The sequence below is a fragment of the Pagrus major genome, chromosome 22, assembly GCF_040436345.1.
Source record: "Pagrus major chromosome 22, Pma_NU_1.0".
NCBI classification, from domain to species: domain Eukaryota; kingdom Metazoa; phylum Chordata; class Actinopteri; order Spariformes; family Sparidae; genus Pagrus; species Pagrus major.
The window spans coordinates 19,219,284-19,240,146 of record NC_133236.1 but is presented as its reverse complement, the minus strand read 5'-3'; the positions used below and the strand labels follow the sequence as shown (position 1 = coordinate 19,240,146).

The window sequence follows — 20,863 nt, the reverse complement described above, 5'->3', positions numbered from 1 at the left end:
ACTCTGTTTTAGCTCCTGTCTCTTTAAGGCCCCTCCTCCTGAATACCCAGTCTGCTCTGATTGGTCAGCTCACACACGCCTGACCCAGCAACACAAACAACAACGGAGCAGCTGCGCTAAATCAATTCTTACGTGCCAAACTAGCCGCTAGGCATAAATTATGCTAAAGTGTGACATGGTGACATAGTGTGATGTCACAGAGTCACATAATTAAAGGCGGGACTACTGACGAGGCGTTTCAGGAGCAGTGTTGTCTGTGGGAGAGAGGAGCTTCTGTTGGTGTGGACGTTTTAACTTTCAAGTTCTTTTACATGCACAAGAACCGATATAAAACACTGGAGGAAAGGAAAAAAACAAATCCTTAATAGTTCTCCTTTAATGTTTTGGAGGATGGGAGATTTCAAATAAAAGTAGAAAATGTTTAATTTATGTGAAGATATTCCTACCAGTCTTTACGAGTGAATTCTCATTTCTCTTTGCCTCATTAGACAGTGCATTTAAAATATTCATATTCATGTCTTTGATGTCAACATGCACATACAGTAGAAAAGAAAAAGGTGCGATATCAATAAAGCAACATCTTTATCAGGTGCTTCAGCAGTTTGAGTGAACAGTTTGTGCCATTCCTTTGTGCAGTTGTTCAAAGTGTAAGGTCATTTTATTTTTATTCCTCATACAATATAAACAAGCCCAGTGCTCCACATCAGAGTTTGACTGATGCAATCCTCACGCTGGCCGAGAGCCTGATACACTGCTCACCACTGGCCCGAATTGCAGTTTTAAGACGTTACAGCGGGCGTTGTGTTTAAGAAAACATCAGTCAAACTCTTCCTGTCTTGGATGAGTCAAATGCTCAAAGAGTGCAGATGCAGTTCTGATAAAAGTCATCACCATAGCAGTGGCTAGAAAAATGCACTTACCACCTTGAAGGTCTTTGGAATAAAAGAGGTTTATAAAAGTGTGATGAAGAGAAAAGTACAAAAGCAACTATGACTGTACTACTCTGAGGCCGGTCATCACAAAGCACTAATTGATTTTTATTTATCATTTGATTAAAAGCATGCTGAGCAAATTGCTTTAATGTCATTGTGATTGTTGTGTTCATTTGAGGACATTTTCATTTTTAATTGGATTGTGAGTCAATTTGAATTGTGACTTAAATGCAAGCACAAAATACAATTTACCATGATCACCTTTTGAGAGCAAAGGGAGAGAATATTCAGGGAGGAAAACAGAGAAAAACAATAGAGTTTGTATTATTCATGAGTTTTGCGCTCAGATTTAACCCTGTACTCTTACTGACGATGCTTGAGAACAATATCTATCGATTTCTCCTATTTTTAAACAATAAGAATATAAAACTCTCTGTAGTCACCCACCGGTGCAGACTTTCTTGTAGTTCTTGTTCTCCTGTGGGTGGCCCGGCAGGCGGCACTGGAAGCGGTACTGCCAGAACTCAGAGAACCACGGGTTCCTTGTGTTTTTGTCCAGACGCAGCTTCAGGTAGTAGTCATCGAAGGTCTTGACCACCTCCGACTGCAGCTTCATGGTGATTCCTCCCTCTGCTTCCTGCTCATAACCCTCCACGACTTCGTAACGGTCTGCCCATCCATCACTGGAGGAGAAAGAGAGAGGAGAAGAAGAGGATATAATCTAATGATTGCAGGGGGAACAGTAAAAGATTGTGAAATGTTATGTGCAAGAATTAAATATTGTCATAATTTAAAGTGAGAGGCACTGCTAGACGTTAATGATACTGATAGTCTTTTATATTGGATTGTTGTATTCTGTAATTTACACTTAACGGCTGACTCAGATTGAAATGCCATAAACCTATTCTCAAGAGTGGTATCACCGACGCAACAGTAATTTCATTTTACATAATGTACAGTATATAGAGTAGGATTTTCTGTCTTTTCATGAGGGAACAGGGAAGCAGAAGTGTTCAGTAAATGTACCAAATGTTCAAACTGAACTGACTATACTCAATCACCATTGTCACTGACCGAATCTCCAACGCTTTTAGCAGTGAATCTTGCCTCGGAGGTGACCAAAGGCACCAATTTCAGCTCAGCAATTTCTTGTTAAAAGATCACAAAAGCCTCATAAATGCTCATGTGATAACTCTAGAACCAGAGACCGCTTGGACTCGGAAAATGGATCCACATGTGAAAATTCTAATCCACATGTGAAAAATAGCCAATCACATATGATTGATACGTTTGTTGATAGGTGCAAAGGCTTTTTCCACCTATCAACAAAACTTTTCGTAGACATTATTTTCTTTTCACATGCTAAAATTTTTGTTTGCACGTGTAGAGTTTCACACAAATTCACGTGCCATGTGTTGTTTCACATATGAATGTTTGCCATGGAAATATCCATTCATTGTGAATTGAATGTGACATTATTTCAATCAGCAGAGACTTAGTATTGAATGAAAAAATATTTGCTGCCATGTGCACATCAAATGAAAATTAGTCTAGGGTCCTATCGTGACATCCAGTATATTCTAAGAGGGAAGGTGAAGTCGTGAGCAGGAGATGGTGGTGGTGGTGGGATGAAGATGATGGCTGAAGATCTGGATGAGATGAGGCGGACTCTGCTGAGCTCGACCTGGGCACTGGATATGATGAGCTGGAGGTGAATGGGGTGGAGGAGGGTCGCAACAATTTCGCACTGCAACGACAGCTGAGAACAGCAGAAAGGAGAACAGATTTAAAGTTTGACAGCAACGACATAATTGGTTGATTTGATCGTGGCAGAATGTGGTTGGTTTAATTGAATGGGCAAACACCCAGAGTCAGCTGATTAAGGAGTGGAGAGAAGAAGCCATGTTTTGTTTTCAGATGTGTAAAATCTGTTGTACGCACAAAAAAAAGCCAATCACATGTGAAAATGTAAACTTTACATGTGGATATTATTTTAGTTTCATATTAAAAATGTAGTTCACATGTGAAAATAGCCAATTGCTAATTTCAAGTGAGTGCCTAATTTTATTTCCACGTCTACTGCACATGTAAGAAAAAGCCAATCACAAATTATTTTTATTTGTATGTGAAAAAACCAAGATCACATGTGACATGTGAAAAACCCAAAACAATCGCACATGAAAATACCCGATTCATGCGTGAAATTGTGATTTTTGACGATTGAAAAGGCAAATTTCACGTGACATTTTCTTAAGGAGAGGAAGTACGGCATACAAACAGAACCAAGTAAACACCATTTGGACGTCAAGAGCAGCAAGCGCATAGACAGCAGTAACACAGAAAGGCAACGCTGAAGAGGAGCAGCTGTAGGCTGAATCTCATGTTGTGTATGTCTCCGTTCAGAGCGAGACTAATAGGAACGTGCCTCTCAAACAACCATTAACACCGATGCCGAGAGCACAAACTCTAGGTGTTGTTTTCATTTAATTAATGTTCCTCCACGGCAAGTATAGGTAGACCACAGCCTCTGCTCTTGTACAATCTTAAATTAGCGTGGCAGCGCTGTTTGGGGGCTTATCTCAAGTCCACTGCAGCAATCCTCAATTTAAGAGGATGGAAATCTCAACAATAGTGTCTCAACTGTAATTGTAGGCTTTACACAATCCCTTCAGCCCGCTTTTTTGTTTGCTTGTGTAACCCTCTGTGCGACAATTTCTACCCTACCAAGCTAATTTGAACACGCAGCTGGCCAGTGGGCTCTGAGAGAAATGGAAGGCGCCGGTGAAGAGGATAGTGAAAAACAAATTAAGCGATAAACAGCACCGCTCTGAGCTCTGCTCTTTCTCTAAATCTCAACCGCACTGCTGTGTTTTACTTTGTGTCTCTAAATCTTTAATCTGGGCTCCGGGCTACTGCCTCGAAATACCTGTCCTATTGACGGCTACACACCAATTAGGTTTGACTCACCATGGAACCAATTACCGTGCACACATGGGATGTTCTGGGTGATGGATAAGGACATGTGCGTGTTCCTGTGCGTGCGTGTGCAGGTCAAATTTTCTGACCTTTATGTCCTCAATTACCGTCAGTCAAGAAAAAGGAGTCACTCAACCACATTGTGAGAATGTAAGGTGAGAACTATAGGAACCAATGTGATTCTAAGACTAAGAGACATATGGATACCCACATGAATTTGGCAGCAGGAGACAGCCAATATGGAAAATCCAGTCCAGAAGTGGTTAAAGTCCCCCCAGCTTACCTGACATCTGTCGTTTTGAAACTGTTGTCTCCCTTGCGTGTCTAAAGGTAAGCAAACTGACCACTCTGCCTCAAAAAATACTAGAATCAACTCTGTGACAAGTACCAAAGACAATATACGCACTGGGAGGTGCAATTTAATGGATAAGGCTGGAGTTGATTTATATTTTTCTTACTTTTAACAAATCCTATGACAATACAAAAGGCCTCCATACCTTCCTACCGTTACTGTAATACTCAGCATGAAACCTATTGGTGCAATATGTAGCAGTTGGCCACCTGTTGATGGCAGCATATCAACCGAGCTAACTGCTAACTGCTGCTAACTGCATTGTTTATTCATCCATGACCGTAGCTACTGTTAGCAGTTAGTCCTGCAGCTAGCTAACTACGTTGGGAGTGTTTGTGTTTACACCATTAGCGCAGGAGCTTTGGATTGCTGGGAGAAAGATGTTTTGAGGCCCAGGGCTAGCTGGTTAGCATGCTAACTTCAGCAGATATCTCTTCAACACTATACTGTGGGTGTCTTTGACGTAACAACAGAGCTGTTTTTTCTTCACATTCTGTAGATAATGTTAGTTACTTTTTAAATGTTTTTACAAACTAAAAATGTAACGTATTGCAAAAATAATTCAGGCAATGTATTAATATGCATACTGCTGGCTAATGTCAGTGGGTTGAGGATGCCCATGTTCTGAAATGAAGCCCCCACAACTGACACTCCCCTCTAACACAGCACTGCATTCCTACTACATGCTATTAAAAAGTGGTAAGCAAATCAGTTCTTTGATAGCGCTTTGGCTTTACATTTGGCTGTACATTAGTCCTATCTTTGGTCACTTTGACCTCCTCCTGCGTATTCCCACAATCAGAGCCAGCTGGCTCTGTTTGGGCCGGTGGGAAGCAGCGAAGAAAATACTTCCTTGCATCTTTGCACAAATGCATAGGAAACACAAGAGACGTAATAGAAATGTGCAGATTTTTAAGGCTAATAATAAAGTACTGTGATGCAGTAAGTGTGTAAGGTTTACAAAGGTATATCCAGTGTTAATGGTGTTGAAAGAAGGTGTAAGGGAGGCCAAGATACATTAAATAATACATGAAAAGATAGGAACACTGTTGGTTAATAGAAACAGGGAAAATTACAGCAGTATGGCCTAGACAGCAACATAACCTGTGTCTTATTCTTTGGTTAAGGATATCCGCCTGTTTGCTGTGTTTTTACTGCATATTCAATAACAAACTACTCAACTGAGTCATCGTCCTAACTGAGTTAGAGCCAGAAACACGTGAAGTTCATTAGTCCTAGTCACATTTCCTTCATTTAGTCCAAGTGAATACTGTCTCTGTCCCTCCCTCTCTCTCTTACAGTGCATGTGGTACAGACACACACACACACACACACACACACACACACACACACACACACACACACACACTTACACCACTCTATAGATTTGTCCACATGCGTCTTTCAGGTGCTCATCATTAACGTACCTTACCTGACAGGGTGACAGCATTTAATATGGTCTATTCAAAACAATTTGAGCGTTCAACATATTTGTTCCAACAGAACAGCAGAAAACAGATTGGTTTTTAGATAAAGAGGGAGAGACAGAGTGGAGAAGGGCTGTTCAACACTCTGCATGAATAATGCACAAGGCACTGAAGACATGCTTGGCTGTTTTCTCACAGTGGAGTTTGTGATGAAGTAAAACGACATTCTCTCTTCTCGCTCTCCTCTCTCAGGATCACCGTGCCCGTCTGGCACAACTCCAAACAGCTCATCAAAACTCCCGGGCCATCAGAGTGACGCCTAACGGGACAAAATCTGATTTAACGTCACCTCAATAGTTCCGGGGCTCGGCGCTGCATATTTGAAAGGCACATTATTGCATAACCTGAGTTAGATGTAGCCGAGGAACACCTGCTCAGGCAGATTAAGGAGTCAACACTGTTCAAGTGTGTTTAGAGCTTTATAATACAGTGAAGGAAGGAGGTCTGAGATATAAAACAGAACATAATTTAAAAATAATTATTAACATTTGTTTTGATTATTTACTTTTTATTAATCTGCAACAATATCAAAATAAGGAACAGTGTCAAAATGAAAACACCATGTGTCCAACGATCCAACAATCCTCACGTCTTCAACACAAAGTAGATATCAGAAGTTTTATTTACCAGTGCTTTACAAAATTAACAAAAGCCTTTCGTATGAGCTTATTCTAATCTGCCACCTCTGACAAAAGACAGGAGAGATAGTTGTCACGCTTGAAGAGGTCAATTGTCCAGAAAAGTAAACTCAGATTGTTTAAAGCATTTGAACAGACAAAAGAAACACGTCATTTATTTACTGTTCAATAACATGGCCCCTGCAGTCAACATACCATGAGTCCGACCTGTGAACGCATCGTATGCACGTCCACAAACAGGGCCACAATTTAACAACACATTTATTGCATAAGCAAAACCCACAACTGAGGCAAATCTTGAGAGTATAAAATAAATGTCATTTCTGTTTTACCCTCAACTTCCCAAACACATTTGACGAATCATTTAAGTCGGTATTTATCTCCCCCCAACTAAAGTCAGCAGCATGCCATCCCTTAAATGCCATATGCTTAATAATGGGATGTTTGTATTTTGATGATTTACTGGGTCTTGATGATGTGTGGCATTGTTTAGAGGAGCGCAGCGCGTCAACAGCTGGATAATTTATAGAGTAGTACACAAGAGCGAATAGACCGAGAGCTCCCCCGACTCTCCCGGATGATCTAGTTCCAGTTTGATAGCACATTTGTATATTTATGAACCCATGAATTAATTGGCAGGGCAGAGATTTAATCACATGCGCTGTTTCCCCTGGAGGATGAATGGGAAGAGTTACTTTTAAAAAAAGGGAAGGGGAGGATAGGGGAGTCGAGAGTTTCCTAATTGCTCTATGCGAGTGTTAAAATAAAAGTTCAGGTAGTTAATGGAAAAACTTTTAATCTGTCTGTCATTCACAGACCACCAGAATGTCAAGCGCTCCAATTAAGAGAATTACATTATTCTTAAAAGTAAAAGATCTTGCTTTCGGTCTTTTGATCTTGCTGTTTGACACACACACACACACACACACACACACACACATACGCATTCACTTGTCTTTCTTTTCCTTTTCCTCGTGGTTTAGCTATCTCATTTTAGTAGTGGGAGAAGTTCATTGGAAGAAAACACTGTCGGCAGGACTATGTGCTTCAGTATCAAAAGAAAAGCGCTCATAACGGCGGTGCTTCTTCGGGTCAAAACAAAATAACATTCTAGAAAACACGGCAACACAACAACGCTTTGGAGAGCACAACAGTGTTCTGTAATTCTTAAATGTTGTGTTTTGACCCTCAAGGGGCCACCATATATAATGCGTATATTATTTTTAATGATGTATCAGGGTGTAAGCAGCATTTTAACCTTTCCCGTCCCTGTCCAAAAACTGTGTTGTTATTGTTATTGTTTTTGTGCTACTTACATGTACATATTAGATTTAAATGTGGACTTAAATGAAAAAAATATTGGATATCAATAAATTTTACAGTAATTAAATAAAGACTTTGTGTTTCTGGAGGAAGATTTGTGTTACAAAATGGGTTTTGCGAGAATTCTGAAGGTGTCAGATATGGCAGTTAACCACACAACAGTCGTCCAACTAACCAGTGAAATCTGTTAGATCAGTGGCAGCAGTTATTGGCTTACAAAGGCCTCGATACCAGGAAACGAAACAGGCGACAACAACACATGCAACAAAAAAAGCTTCACTCGAGTAGCTTTTACTCAGGTTTTACTCAAGAACGCAAAAAGTTAACGAAGGAGAATTGGACACTGGATTAGCACACATGGCTCGGACTACCATTAGAACATGTAAGGAGGAGTTACGACCAAGCTTGAAGCTGATTTTGGTATGTTGACTGACAGCAAGTTACACCAATAGGTTAGCGAGCGAAATGTAGTGAAGTAAACCCTCGGAAATGTAGCGTAGTAGGAGCACAAAGAAGGATAAAAATAAAGAAGTGCAGAAAATAACACTATTGTATTTAGCTATATTCCAACACTGCTCTCTTTCACTTCACAACAGGGACTCTTCTGTTCTACATTTATCTCCGTGATCCCACAACATTCTTAATTAATTCCAAACTGCTTTGGCAGTAAAAGAAATGTTCATACATACAGACGCTGTGACGCTAATGCTCTATCTCTAAAACTCTCTCTGCCGTCATCGCTCTGTCCCTAACCTCCCATTCTCCTCCATTTCTCTTAAATCTGCGACTCTGCGGAGTTTCGAACAGAAGTGGCGATGGCGGCTTGTTAGCAAGCTGGCGGCAACCGGCAAGACTCTCTTGTGGTGACACAGAGGACCCCGGGTGCCTTTAAAAGCCCATCCAAGCTGCTTTTACTTATTCATCATGCCCCATTTTGAGTTGGGAGATCACTCTCCTCCACATTGACAGGGAACACTGCTGGGAGAAAATCCTTTTTTGCCTTTTGCTACCAGGGGACGTCAATTCACTACTAAACCCCATGACAAATCTCTGAATCCAATACCAGCGGTGGCAGTGAATGATGGATGACAAGATCTTATTATCAGTCGGTCAATTTAATGTAAAACCGTTACATAAGGTTGGTTGGCACACTGCTGCTCCAGGCCTCCAATATTTTGTTTCTTTCATTGCTCTTGATTCTTGTAATAATAACAGCTTCAAGACCCATTTTTCTGTTTCATAGAGAAGAAGGTACAAGTTCCTTTCATATCCAATTAATACTGACAAGTATGTTTTCCAAAGAATCAGTCGGTGAAGGTGATTTGTTAATTTTCAACAAGGCGGATGCCCCCTAAAGTATTTTGTTGCAGAGGTGGCTTGATCTGGAGGAAGTATTCTGTCGCTCTTCCGTGGATAAATGTTGCTACATGTCACTTTGACCATGAAGGTGACAGTATATAGTGTATAGACTTGGGCGATAGCCAAACTTTTGTCACGAAACTGTCCCAAATATTGCGATAGACAATATTATTAGTGCTCATTCGCCTGGAGAGTCCGGCCAAGTGAACGGCACTGGGTGAAGGACGCTGAGGTGAGACTGCAAAGATGACACGAAGCCTCATTCAAATCCCTTGGCTCACCAATTCCCCCAGCTTTAAACTGATATATTGCCAAATTGGCGAGCTGGTGTTCTTAGAAACTAAGTCCTCTATGTCTTTAAGTTAAAGTGCTTCGTACATGGAGCTGCATCGAGCCAATTAACCTGTAGTAACCTCACAAATATGGACGTGCATTGCCTCTGCTGCCATGTCAGCTCTGCGTGTGATTTCTTTTCAAAATAAAAGCCCAATGCCGTAACAGCCGTTCTATTTTCGATATTTTGAAAAATATAGCATATGATGGTAAATACTGCAAAATTTAAATATCTAATATCGACCCAAGCCTAATAGTGTATGAGCTATTCTAAAGAATTTCTGCAAAGTCAGACTTTCCCCACTGTCCCCAAAACTTTGTATGTATGTTAATGGTATAATATCCAGGGTACACATTCCTAGTAATTTAAGTTAATTCTCATATTGTATTTTTAGACAGTTTTGCTTTTCCTTTACCCAAATTTGTCCCAGCCAAAGCATAATAATGTATAATCTATTATAAAGTGTTAAATTGACCTGATCACAAGAACATGATGTTTTGGTCAGGACAGTTTTAGATAATTTAGATAAAGACCAGAATAGTGTGTACATAGCTAGCACAGAGGCTTTGGACCGGGACAGGTTCAGGCTAGCTGGTTTGTATGCTAACTTCCATAGATATCTCTGCAACACAATATATAGCCGTCATAACATTGAAAGTGTTATCTCTTTCTTATTTTTTTTCACATTTTCAACAAGAATTCGTACACATTGCACCTTTAAACAAGATGACATCTTTAAATAGTTGATTAACAATGATACAAAGCATAAAAAAGCAACAACTGACAACAATTGATCAAAATTACTGTTGGTTAATTTTCTCTTAAAGGTGCAATATGTAAGAATTGACCACCTCTCAAATTCATACACCCAGGGGGCAGCATATCACCAGAGTAACTGCCAACTGCTGCTAACTGTAACTGCCGTTAGTTAGTTAGCTTAATTAGCCATGCAGCTAGCGGTGTGAACTGTGCTCAGAGTGGTATTTTGAAAGAGGGCAGGCCAGAGCTAGATGGCTAGCTGCTAATTTCTGTTGATTTCTGTGACACAACACATGTAATATGTCAAATCCTTTATTTCTTCACATTCTATTAATTTGTTTTATGATGTTTTATTACAGTTTAAACCAAAATTCTTACGTATCGCACCTTTAATCGTTATTGTTTCAGCACCATTCTGTTGCTGCAGCTCCTGACCTACTTGTGGTGTTTTCAGTACTTGTGGTTCATGCGCCTTCACGCACTGTCCTCTTTGTGTAAACACGTACCAGCCGCACACTTTGGTCTGATGTTTAGCTGTCTGCACGAGAAAGCACTTCGGCTCCTGCGAATCAGGACATGACAGCTATGTCCAGATGCAAAGCCAGTGTGCTATTTTTGATCACTCCAATGTCATTCACCCATCCCCTTGCACGAGGGAACACAGGGCATCAATTGGAAAGAGAGAGATGTCCTTGACAATGTGTGGCTGCTTTCAATTAACATCAGAGGCGTGTTATGAATATTCAGATGCAGCTCATTGTGCTCACCGATGCTCACTAGAAAAACAAACAGATGCAATCACGAATCGCGACTCAACTCGGATATACTGTCCCGAGCCATAACACGAGTAAACGCAAACGGGGCTCCATTACTGAATGAGCGTAGACAGCGTGTCTTTATCTTCTAACTACAATCTCTGTTACTGTTACTGGGATTTTTCAGATGTCAGCCATATTTTCCGAGAAGGCACCATTGTGTTTGGAGACCTGCTGACAGACTGAATGACAGATCTGCAGTGAGACGATCGCACCAACTCTGCCATGAGCCCAAACAAAATCTCCATGGCGACTGTAGCACAAGCAGCACACAAGCCTTTTTTATTCAAGCGGAACAGTAAATCCTGCCCCGCTAACAAAAATTAAACTGAACTGGAATCCTGCGTGACGTGGCCCAGTAAACTCTCGCTAAACTTACATGTTAGATTGCTTTAGCGCAGGAGGGTCGAGAGGACAGAATCATGTCACAGAGGAGGAAAGACAGAGGCTCGGCGCTCCACGTCGCTTCTCTTCTGCTTATTTTTTTTGCCCCTCCACCGGCCTCCACAGCCTCTGAGTCCTTACATTCATAACTAATGTAGCAGTCGCTGTTATGCTCAAACAAAGAAAGATGTTTCTGGGAAGAGAGCTTGGCAAGGAGGGTGCAGACACACAAACCTGACACTTACTTTAGGCTAATTTTCAATGAAGAAAATCAGCCCTTCTTTTTCTCCAAGCTGAACCGGTGTTTATCTCTAAAGTGATCATAACCATCAAGTTGCTAAATGGATATCATTGTCTGCAGGCTTAGATTTCCCTGATCTTTTATATCCAAACACTTTTCATAAATATATTTTCTAACATTTGCTTCAGATGAATTTATGAAAGCCCAGAGACAAAAATTCAATCTTAACCCCTTGTACATCCACAATCCTGGATGAGAAAGATGCTCATTTATTTTGGCGCCGTTGCCCGTTCTGTTGCCAGAGATGAGCTCTCTCTTTGCTCATGCCCCGCTATTCGCCAAATTACTCGCAAGAAGAAGTCAATAGGCAGAATTCCACATCCTCCGCACCCTCCTTCCTGAGATGGGTAGGAGATGAAAGCCTTACAGATGACAGGAAAAAGGCAGCTAAATGTGTCGCGCCACAACTCCTCTCTCTCTGGTGCCCTAAACGTTTCATTTATTCAAAATCAGAGCAAAACCTGCGTCCCCCCTCCCCTTGTTGCAGAAAATCAAATAGGACAGCCAGATGCAGAAGTGCATGTGGCACACACAATATGGGTTCACAGCTTGCTTTGCACCTCGGCGCGGTCTCAAAAGAGACAGTCATACCCTGCTAATGACTTGTGCCAAGCCATCACAGAGGCAGAACATCCACATTCCTGACACAGTGTCCATTTTGTCAGGAAACAAGTAGGAAATAAACAAGAAACATGCATTCAAAATGGGACCCGGACCAAAAGTGGTGTGTATGTGAGACAGGGGCAGAAATGAGCGTTGCATGTGGAAAAGCAGCTTATGCAAATGATGTTTAGTAATAACGGCATTCAAGCAGCATTAGAGGGAGAGAGAGAGAGGACGAACGCCGCTAATTGCAAGAGAGCGAGCAGGCGGGCAAATGGGTAGGTGGGTTCACTCCGTGCTGCCATTCAGAAACCAGGCGTGATGTGGGGAAACAGGCAGGAAGGGGACGATAACAAAAGACAGCGCACAGTGGATGTATATCTGGCTTTCAAAGCTGCATAAATGATTTCATGGCAAATTTCTTTATATAAGTGAGTAGGTGGGAATTCAGTCAGGATTCAAAGACTTACTGTAACGCTCAGTTTAACTGCGAGAGAGTTTAATGGTGTTTGCCTCAGGGAGAATTTAGTTAAAAACACACACTCACTGCCAGATATTTTTATGGATTCTGTGCATTTCTTATCAGCACACAGAACATGCACACAATGGCTTTGAAAATCCAGTTTATGATTCATTAACTTTTTCGTTCGCTGCTCTTTGAGAAATATCTAACATGGCTCTCTCAGCTGCAGCAGTAAGGATGTCACCTTGAAAGAACTTGTGGACATTTTTCTGCAGCACTTTTGCAGAATATTGTCTTTTGAGTATTTCGGCGTCCCTCGAAAGGTCAACGCCGCAATTTACAAATATCAAAAAGATCGGTAAATTTCAGTTTTGCAAGCAACTTGGAGTGCTCCACAGCAGAAAATGTCAAAGACGCCACGTTTTCAGATGCATTGATGAGAGCTTTCTGTGCCGCCGTTGATACCCTTATGGCTCAACAGACCAAGAATACAGGTATCTGCATCATCACTGACTGAGTGACTCTTTACTGTAAAACATGGACGGGCACAGAGAGGCAGACAGCTGAGTCACTACGGTGAAGTGCACCCAAATCCTACAGTTTTCCTGTTGACTCAAAATCTAAAATACATTTTTTTTTTTTTTTTTACCTGTAGAGTGTCAAAAAAATACATTTGAAAAACGTCTCTCCCAGAAGTCATGACCCGGTTACTCGAGATAGTCCACAGACCAGGAACTATTTTCTTAACCAGGTCATGATTTCTGGAAAGAGACATTGCTATTGAGATTCTGAAATGTACAAGTGCCATCTAGTTTGTTTGATTTTGGGGTGAACTGTCTCTTTAAGTTAGAAACGCCTCTACTCTAGATTTCCAGTTGTGATAACTGCACCCAGCTGCTGCAAGTGTGTCATGCAACTGGTTATACAGTAAATTGATGATGTATTGTTTTTATAGCATTTTCTCAACTTGCAGTACAGACTTTCAAAGGCCAAACTGCTTATATATATATATATTTTGTAATCTTTTCAAAGATCTCAAGAGACATAATCTATAAATTGTGTCAGCAAAGAAAACAAAAAAAAAAAACATGGCGGCTGCAAACACTGGTCAAAGTTCACTAAAAGCAACAGTGGTGGTGGATGTGTAATAATATGGGCAGCCACCTCCCGTGAGTCATTGTGCGTATTGCTCTCTGTGGTCAAATAACAGGCGAGGAATCTGTGGCCATTTCACTGCATCAAGTGCACTCCACTTTATGTAGCACACACTGTTCCCTCACAGTGATAAATATAGCTAGACCAAGATAAAGTCAACTTCCCGGTCTCCCCAATGCAGTTTAATTGGAAATAACCTCCCTCTACTACAGAAGTCGTGTGACTGCCCTCATAATGTGCATCACGTTCATCCGTAACTGTCTTTCTCTGACGGACATCAGAATGATTCCCCCCCGTGCTGAGACTAATTTCTGACGTATGTCCTAAACTCTTCCAGCAAAAAAGTCATGCCATCTTCAAAGAGCCTTTGAAAAAGAAATGTTGAGGCTTGATGTGCTGATTCAGTTTAGCAGGGTCTGTTCGCCACAGAACTGTCACATGCCAAATTCTGTGCTTGACTGTTTATTAAAGTTAATTTCCTACATTATCTTTAAAAGGCCTCCAAGGCTGAAAATAAGTTTAATCCATTACGTTAAATGCAAGCACTTAAAGGGGATATTACCAATGCGACAGATGTCTGATTACACTGTCTCCTGTTAAACAAGGTAAAAAGGGTGACAATGTGCCTCAAGTTTGAGTGAAGTTAGCACCATTACATTCCAAATGGGTCTTTTACTGATTTAAGATTTACATTTGGATCGTTTTAGGCATTAAGCTACTTTGTTAAACCTGTGTCATTTTTGGCCAATTGAGGGCAGACCAACCTTTAAACACAACATCAACATTTTAATGACTGTTTACACATCTAGCGGACAGAGCAGCATTAGCATGCATCTGAAGTCGTGTCTCTGGTCCATTATTCTGTCTCCGTTTCTGTTTTGGTATCTACCAACCCCACAGGGAAATATCTTGCTCTTTAAACCTTGCTTTTTTGTTGAAAACATCTGTGGCTGGAGATGAGGTTGGTTAGTAACATAAGCGGCACCTTTCACTTTATATATAGTCATTCTTATGGAGTGTTGATACAAAAATAAGAATTAGTGAAGCTTTTAAATTCCACTTTTCCCAACAAATTCGCTCTGGTTCTCGAACCGGTTCCCTTCAAGATCCTTGGAACCTTGGAGTGAGAAAGCCTGTCATTTCAGCCAGTTTTCAGCGAAACCATTGTGATCAAGGATGTGTCATCAACAGAGGGCATTGCACTTCAACCTGTTTAACATGACATGCTGGTTCACACTTCAGTGTCAAGGAACCAATTTATTTCAGGTAGAACTGCTCCGAAAATTTGGTGCTAAAAGGAACGACACCAGTTCCATTTTGGTGGAAATGTGTTGTTTGATGTGCTGTTATGCTAATAACAATGTCACACTAGCTCTACTGAACCTCAGTTCCTTGTCTAGTTTACAAAAAACATTGATCGTAAACCCTAGTGAAAAAATTGTATACTCTATTATATTAAAAATATATTTACGGTATAGAAAACTAAGTATGCAAGTATACTTGTGCTTTTTGTGCTTTATTAAAAGTATATTTAAAATTTATGGAAGTGTACTTCAAAATAGATATCATTAAGTTCAGCTTCAATGTACTAAAAACAAAAATACTAATTCAACTATCAGTTCATACTTCAAGTTGTATTTCAGTGTACTTCTAAAAAGTGCACTTTGTTGTAAGTATATTGTAAATTGCACACACATATACTTGTAAAGATTATTCTAAATTGAAAATACTTATTAATTTATTATATATTAATTTTGTGTATTTATAGAAAGTATACTATTTTCAAGTCCTTTGTTATACACTGTTAGTATGCTTTATTGAAATATACTTTAATTTCACTTCATTATAGATATATTTTAGTAGATTTCCAAACAGTGCAAATGTTCATTTATTTAGAGTTGTACTTCTGTGTACTTTTAAAAAGTATACTAAATTGCAAAAATGTATAGTGGTAATTTAGTGTACTCATAGAAAGTATACTATTTTCATGTCCTTTGTATGTTAGTACAAAGTAGTATGTTAGTAGATTTACAGTGTCCTACAAACTTGAGTTTTCACCAGGACAGTGATGATTAACTGTCACGACCTATTCCCAACCATGCTTAGCTTCATCCTCTCCCCTTTTCTCTCAGTCTCTACCTTACCTGTCTCTCTTTGTCTCTCTGTCTTTTCCCTTTCTCCAGGTTTCACTCTCATGTTGGGCACTCTGCTTTAATCTGTGAACAAATCATCAGCACTTCACAGCCAAATAAAGTCTACTTCTATCTATCTTCCACCAACCTACTCTCCCAATCTGCCAGCTTCCTGCTCGGTCATACATTCATTTCTGCTCTTAGTGAGAAGGTCTACTCCTATCAGTCCTTAACCAACCTACTGCAGAACTGACTCACCATCCTAATCTGCTCACCAATGAACTTCCTGCTTACTCATACAACCGTTTCTGCTCTTTAAAATGAACTAAGGTCATATCAATACATTTCCTGTGCTGCCTGCTTCATTCTCTCTAACCAGAATCTGTTTATCATCTAATATCGCTTCGAAATGCACTCGAATAAAACAAGACGGACATCAATGTCTCCTTGATTGGAATGAAGTGGATAATCTATGTCGGGAGCGTGTGTCTATATCAGAGTGTATGCACAGAATAAATGCTGTGTTTGTGCAGGCACAGAGTCACTGAGGCAGCTGATTGGCAAAACCATGATTGACATCACGCAGAGAGAAAGACAAGAGCCCCTCTGACTGACAACAGCAGCACCGAGTGGGTGTAAAGTGTCGATGTGCTGAAGTGATGCAGAGTAGAGTCTGCAGGTCAGGGATAAAGTGGGTCGAGCACGCAGCCACACCTGGCCCTTGTCTGAAGAGCCGGTTAGACAAAAGCTCTCAGATTCAAAACTCTCTGCATGTCTACTTGTAGTTTAGAGTTTTTGCCTGCCTCTGTGGTGGTTGTTGTATGATCATCTCCACGAATGAGATGTGGTGAAAAAAAAACCAACACTGCCGAATCTTATGCGGTTTGCTGAGCCAAGCGCAAGATAATGACGGGTAACACTTTACAATAAGGGACACGCAATTTTCAGTAGTTACAGGGTTACAAATGAGTAACGAATGAGTAACTAACTGCGCATTAACCATTAGTAAATGAGTAACTACTGATCCAATTTTATAGAGTAGCTAATGATAGGCTAATGATTACTTAATTCATAAAGTAGTGAGGAACGAATCAAGTATGACTTGATAATTGATTAATTGTTAATAAGTAATAATTCCTAATGGAGGATTATTAAGTGGATATTGATTATTTACTAGAACAGACCTGGAGATCCTAGTTTAATGAATCATTAGGTAATGATTAGTTCATGAACATCTGAGTGAGTTAAAGGTGCAATATGTAAGAATTGAATACCTGTCAAATTCATTCAAACAAATAGGGGGAAAGCAAATCGCCCCCCAAAAAACTGCTAACTGCTGCTGCCAACGACTCGATCATCACTTCATGAGTAGCTGTCTATTAGCTAACAAGTCTCCTTTTAACTTGCATTTCTGAGTTGTTCCTCACTTGTTTCTTAGCTAACTAATCAATACTTTATCATTAACTGCTCTATGAAATTGGATTAGGAGTTACTCATTAAATAATGCTTAACTAGCAATCAGTTCCTCATTCGCTCCTATTTTTTCCCCTCATTACTTGTGACCAAATGATGAGATGCATAAGGTCAAGGACACCTTGTTAGCTTTACAAATTATGCTGACTGAGGTAGTGCTTTAATTAAAACACTAATTGTTGGTTGGCTGTGATGTGGGCTGATGCATTTTGGTGAGGTGATTTAACATTTAAATTATTGCATTAAATTACTGCACTTATTAGCCTGGCAGGCATGCCATATTTGAAAATAAAAAAAAAAGTTTTTGAAAGCCATGACTGCAACAGTGCCCGTCTGATTATGAAGAGCTTGGACAGATAATGAGCACTGTTACTGACACATTTTGCTTGTTCTGGCATGACTTCAGTCGTTAGCTGTTGATTTTATCGCTGCATGTGATAAGTTTTTACAGGATAAAATATCAACTTCTGTTTCAAATTCTGTCCACTCTTTCCTTGTGCTCCATTGCCAGATATATTACTTACTTAGCTTTTTGTTGACATCAGACTTAGCACAGTACAACATAATAAATACAGCGGTAATCAAAGAGAGAATGAGTCGCCAGTGTGTTTACTGTAGATGTTCATTGTGAGATCAGACAGTTTGGCCCGACTGCACTCGTCTCGCTCTGTCACTTTGTTTCATTCACCCTTTTATGTGCATACGTACACATGAAAGGGGCTTCTTTAGAGGTGAAAACATAAATGAAGAAAACGCGCTCCCCTTTGCTGAGCTAATACCTGTCTGCCAGCTTCATTCAGTTATTCACTACATGCCAGGAAACACACACATGGCTTGGCATCTGTGTTGGCCCAGACTTCCTCTGTCATTTTTGCACACTGAGGCTCTCTATCTACTCCTCTCTCTGTCTCGCTCTCCCTCTCTGACCCAGAAGCATTTCTTCCGCCCATGGAGACTTCCACAAAAGCTAAAAAAAGACCCACTTTCCCATCTCCTATGGAGGAAAGAGAAAGGGAGAGATATGGGAAGGAATGCAACCTTAACAGTGTCATTATAATAGATAATTTAAAAGGCATGTTCTGCATCTGAAAAGCCTTCCCCTGCCAGGAACTTAAATATGCACGTATGCAGTGACTATAACACACATGACATAAAGAGAGGCTGGTAAGAGCAGCACTTGTCTGGTCTTTATTTCTACCACTGGGAGATTTGAGGGGATATAGGAAAGGCTTCTTCAAGGATAATGGCAATGACAAAAACAAATCCCCCAGTGCCTGCCAATAGAGGCGTGTCAGATGAGAGAATATTATGTACAGTGTGTGTGTGTGTGTGTGTGTGTGTGTGTGTGTGTGTGTGTGAGTTAAATATGAAAAACTCATTTTCAGGTTTTATCTAATGTGAGTCAGTTTAAATAATGTAGCTATTCAGCAAGACAATTTGACGCTTTTTCACCGTTTTTCTTTCTGTTAAGAAATCCAACGATAAAACCAAAACCAACTCTGTGTTAATCCTGCTTCCACGCTTTCTGACTTCCCCACTCTGTCTGTGACTCACAGTTTAAAAGCCTATTGTGAAGTCTGAAATCTTTAAAAGCTGGTCACAAATATACACTTTCTTTTTCTTAATAATAGCTGGGTCATTTCTTGAAACACCTGAACACTGAGGGTGAGTATTGGGTGAAATGACAGTGTCCATGTTCATGCTGAGGTCTTTCACAATCTAATCTAAACCTAATCTTTGAACACTCAGAGTGAGAGAACAATTTTCATACGTGTGAACACACAGTGAAAATACTGAAATACTGAAAGTACTGTATTTTGTCTCTCAGGTTCTTCCTGCAGGATGCTTCAGTGTACAGCAAATGTCCAGCAAATACAGCTAAGCTATGCTACAAGCCTTCCCTATCTGTCTTATTAATGTCCTCCTCATGTTAACCGACGGCTGACAACCGCCCTACACCAGGCCGGTGCCAAAAACCCTCCTCCCTCTCTGAAATGATGAGGAAGAGATATAGCATGAATGAACTGAAAAGTGGCAACAAGGTTGCTGTGGCTTTTACTGACAAGTGTGAATGCTCCTTGAGGGCTATTTCATGGTGTAATGTGCCGCTGTAAAAGTGTGTGAGACGACTCTACTTGCCCTTTTCTAATGACTAAGATTAAGTCTACAGTCACTCACTGTCACTCAGCATTGACCAACAGATGGGGAAAGAAAGAAAAATGGAGAGAAGAAATGGAGTGAATATCCAGAGAGGAGGCTTAAGATTTTTACAATCCATGTTTATTTATTGTGGTCTTCATGTGTTCAAATAGATGTGTGTGTGTCTCTCTTTGATTGCAAAATGCAAAGATGACTGCCATTACTTTAAAAAATAAAATATGAGGCAGCCCAAAGAGAAATAATGGACTGGAGGCATTGTTTCCCTCTCTAGTTTTGTGTCTGTGACAGAAATACCAATTATTCATCGCTGGAGAACATTTCTATTCAGCGCTATTGGTATGTGGTCTAATTCTTCTTGGTTGCCTTGGTGACATGCACATCAGGAAGACAACGCAGCATCTCACAGCCTTCCAGCCTTTTAACTGATTTCTTGCCATCCAGAGAGGGATGCTCTCGACCGTGACTCAAATAAAACAAAACACGTCCATACCTGCCGATGAGGAGGAACTCCCCAAACACCCCCAGTCTCCTCATGGCCATCAGGAGACCTCGGACGGTCATGCCCTCGCAGAAACACACCACCACGCGAGCTTTGGGAAGACGCTCCCGTAGTTTCCTCAAAAGGCGGTCGTAGTGCTTCTCCCCCGCGTTGCTGTAGATCTTGTCCGAGTGGGCAATGCACAGGCCTTCCAGAGAGGCCAGCTCCTTGAAAGCCTCCATGCCACTCTCCCCATAGTTTCCTGTAGATGATTAAGAAAATAGAGATTACTGGAATTAAACATTTTCACTCTCTGGTAATCCCATTCCTCCAATTAGCCATCGTGGATATGGATAATACACTGGCTGTGGCATTTTCACTAATATGGGGCATTATTCTCTGATTGTAAGTGTCACAATCAATGTTTGACTGATAACATAGCATTACATGCCTTATTACTTGCAAAAACACATTGACATTATTAAATATCAGAAGTAATTGCTCTCAACCCATACGTGTCTAATTATTTCACTGATGGACAAGCAATGTCATGCCTAAGGCACACATCCACAGAGCGTCGAGTCCGGACTGAGCCGAAGCTCTGATCCTACGATAATGAGTGTCAGAGAGTTTACTGGCTACTGATTGCAATCAAAGCCAGTAAGGGGGGTGAAGATATCTATCCTTGTTTAACTGCACACCCAATCAAAAGCCCTGCAAAGCTGTTTGAGTCTAAATC

At 40.6% G+C, this 20,863-nt stretch overlaps 1 protein-coding gene across 1 annotated transcript in view; it reads right to left on the bottom strand.

Moving 5' to 3' along the window:
- The window catches only part of grm1a (glutamate receptor, metabotropic 1a), a 35,431-nt gene that overhangs the window by 10,753 nt on the left and 3,815 nt on the right, over positions 1-20,863 (bottom strand). Inside the window, exons 2-3 of the mRNA XM_073493107.1 lie at positions 20,137-20,386; positions 1,380-1,615 (exon numbers count right to left, since the gene is read on the bottom strand). Coding sequence (XP_073349208.1) covers positions 1,380-1,615; positions 20,137-20,386 — 486 coding nt within the window. The remainder of the gene's footprint in view (positions 1-1,379; positions 1,616-20,136; positions 20,387-20,863) is intronic.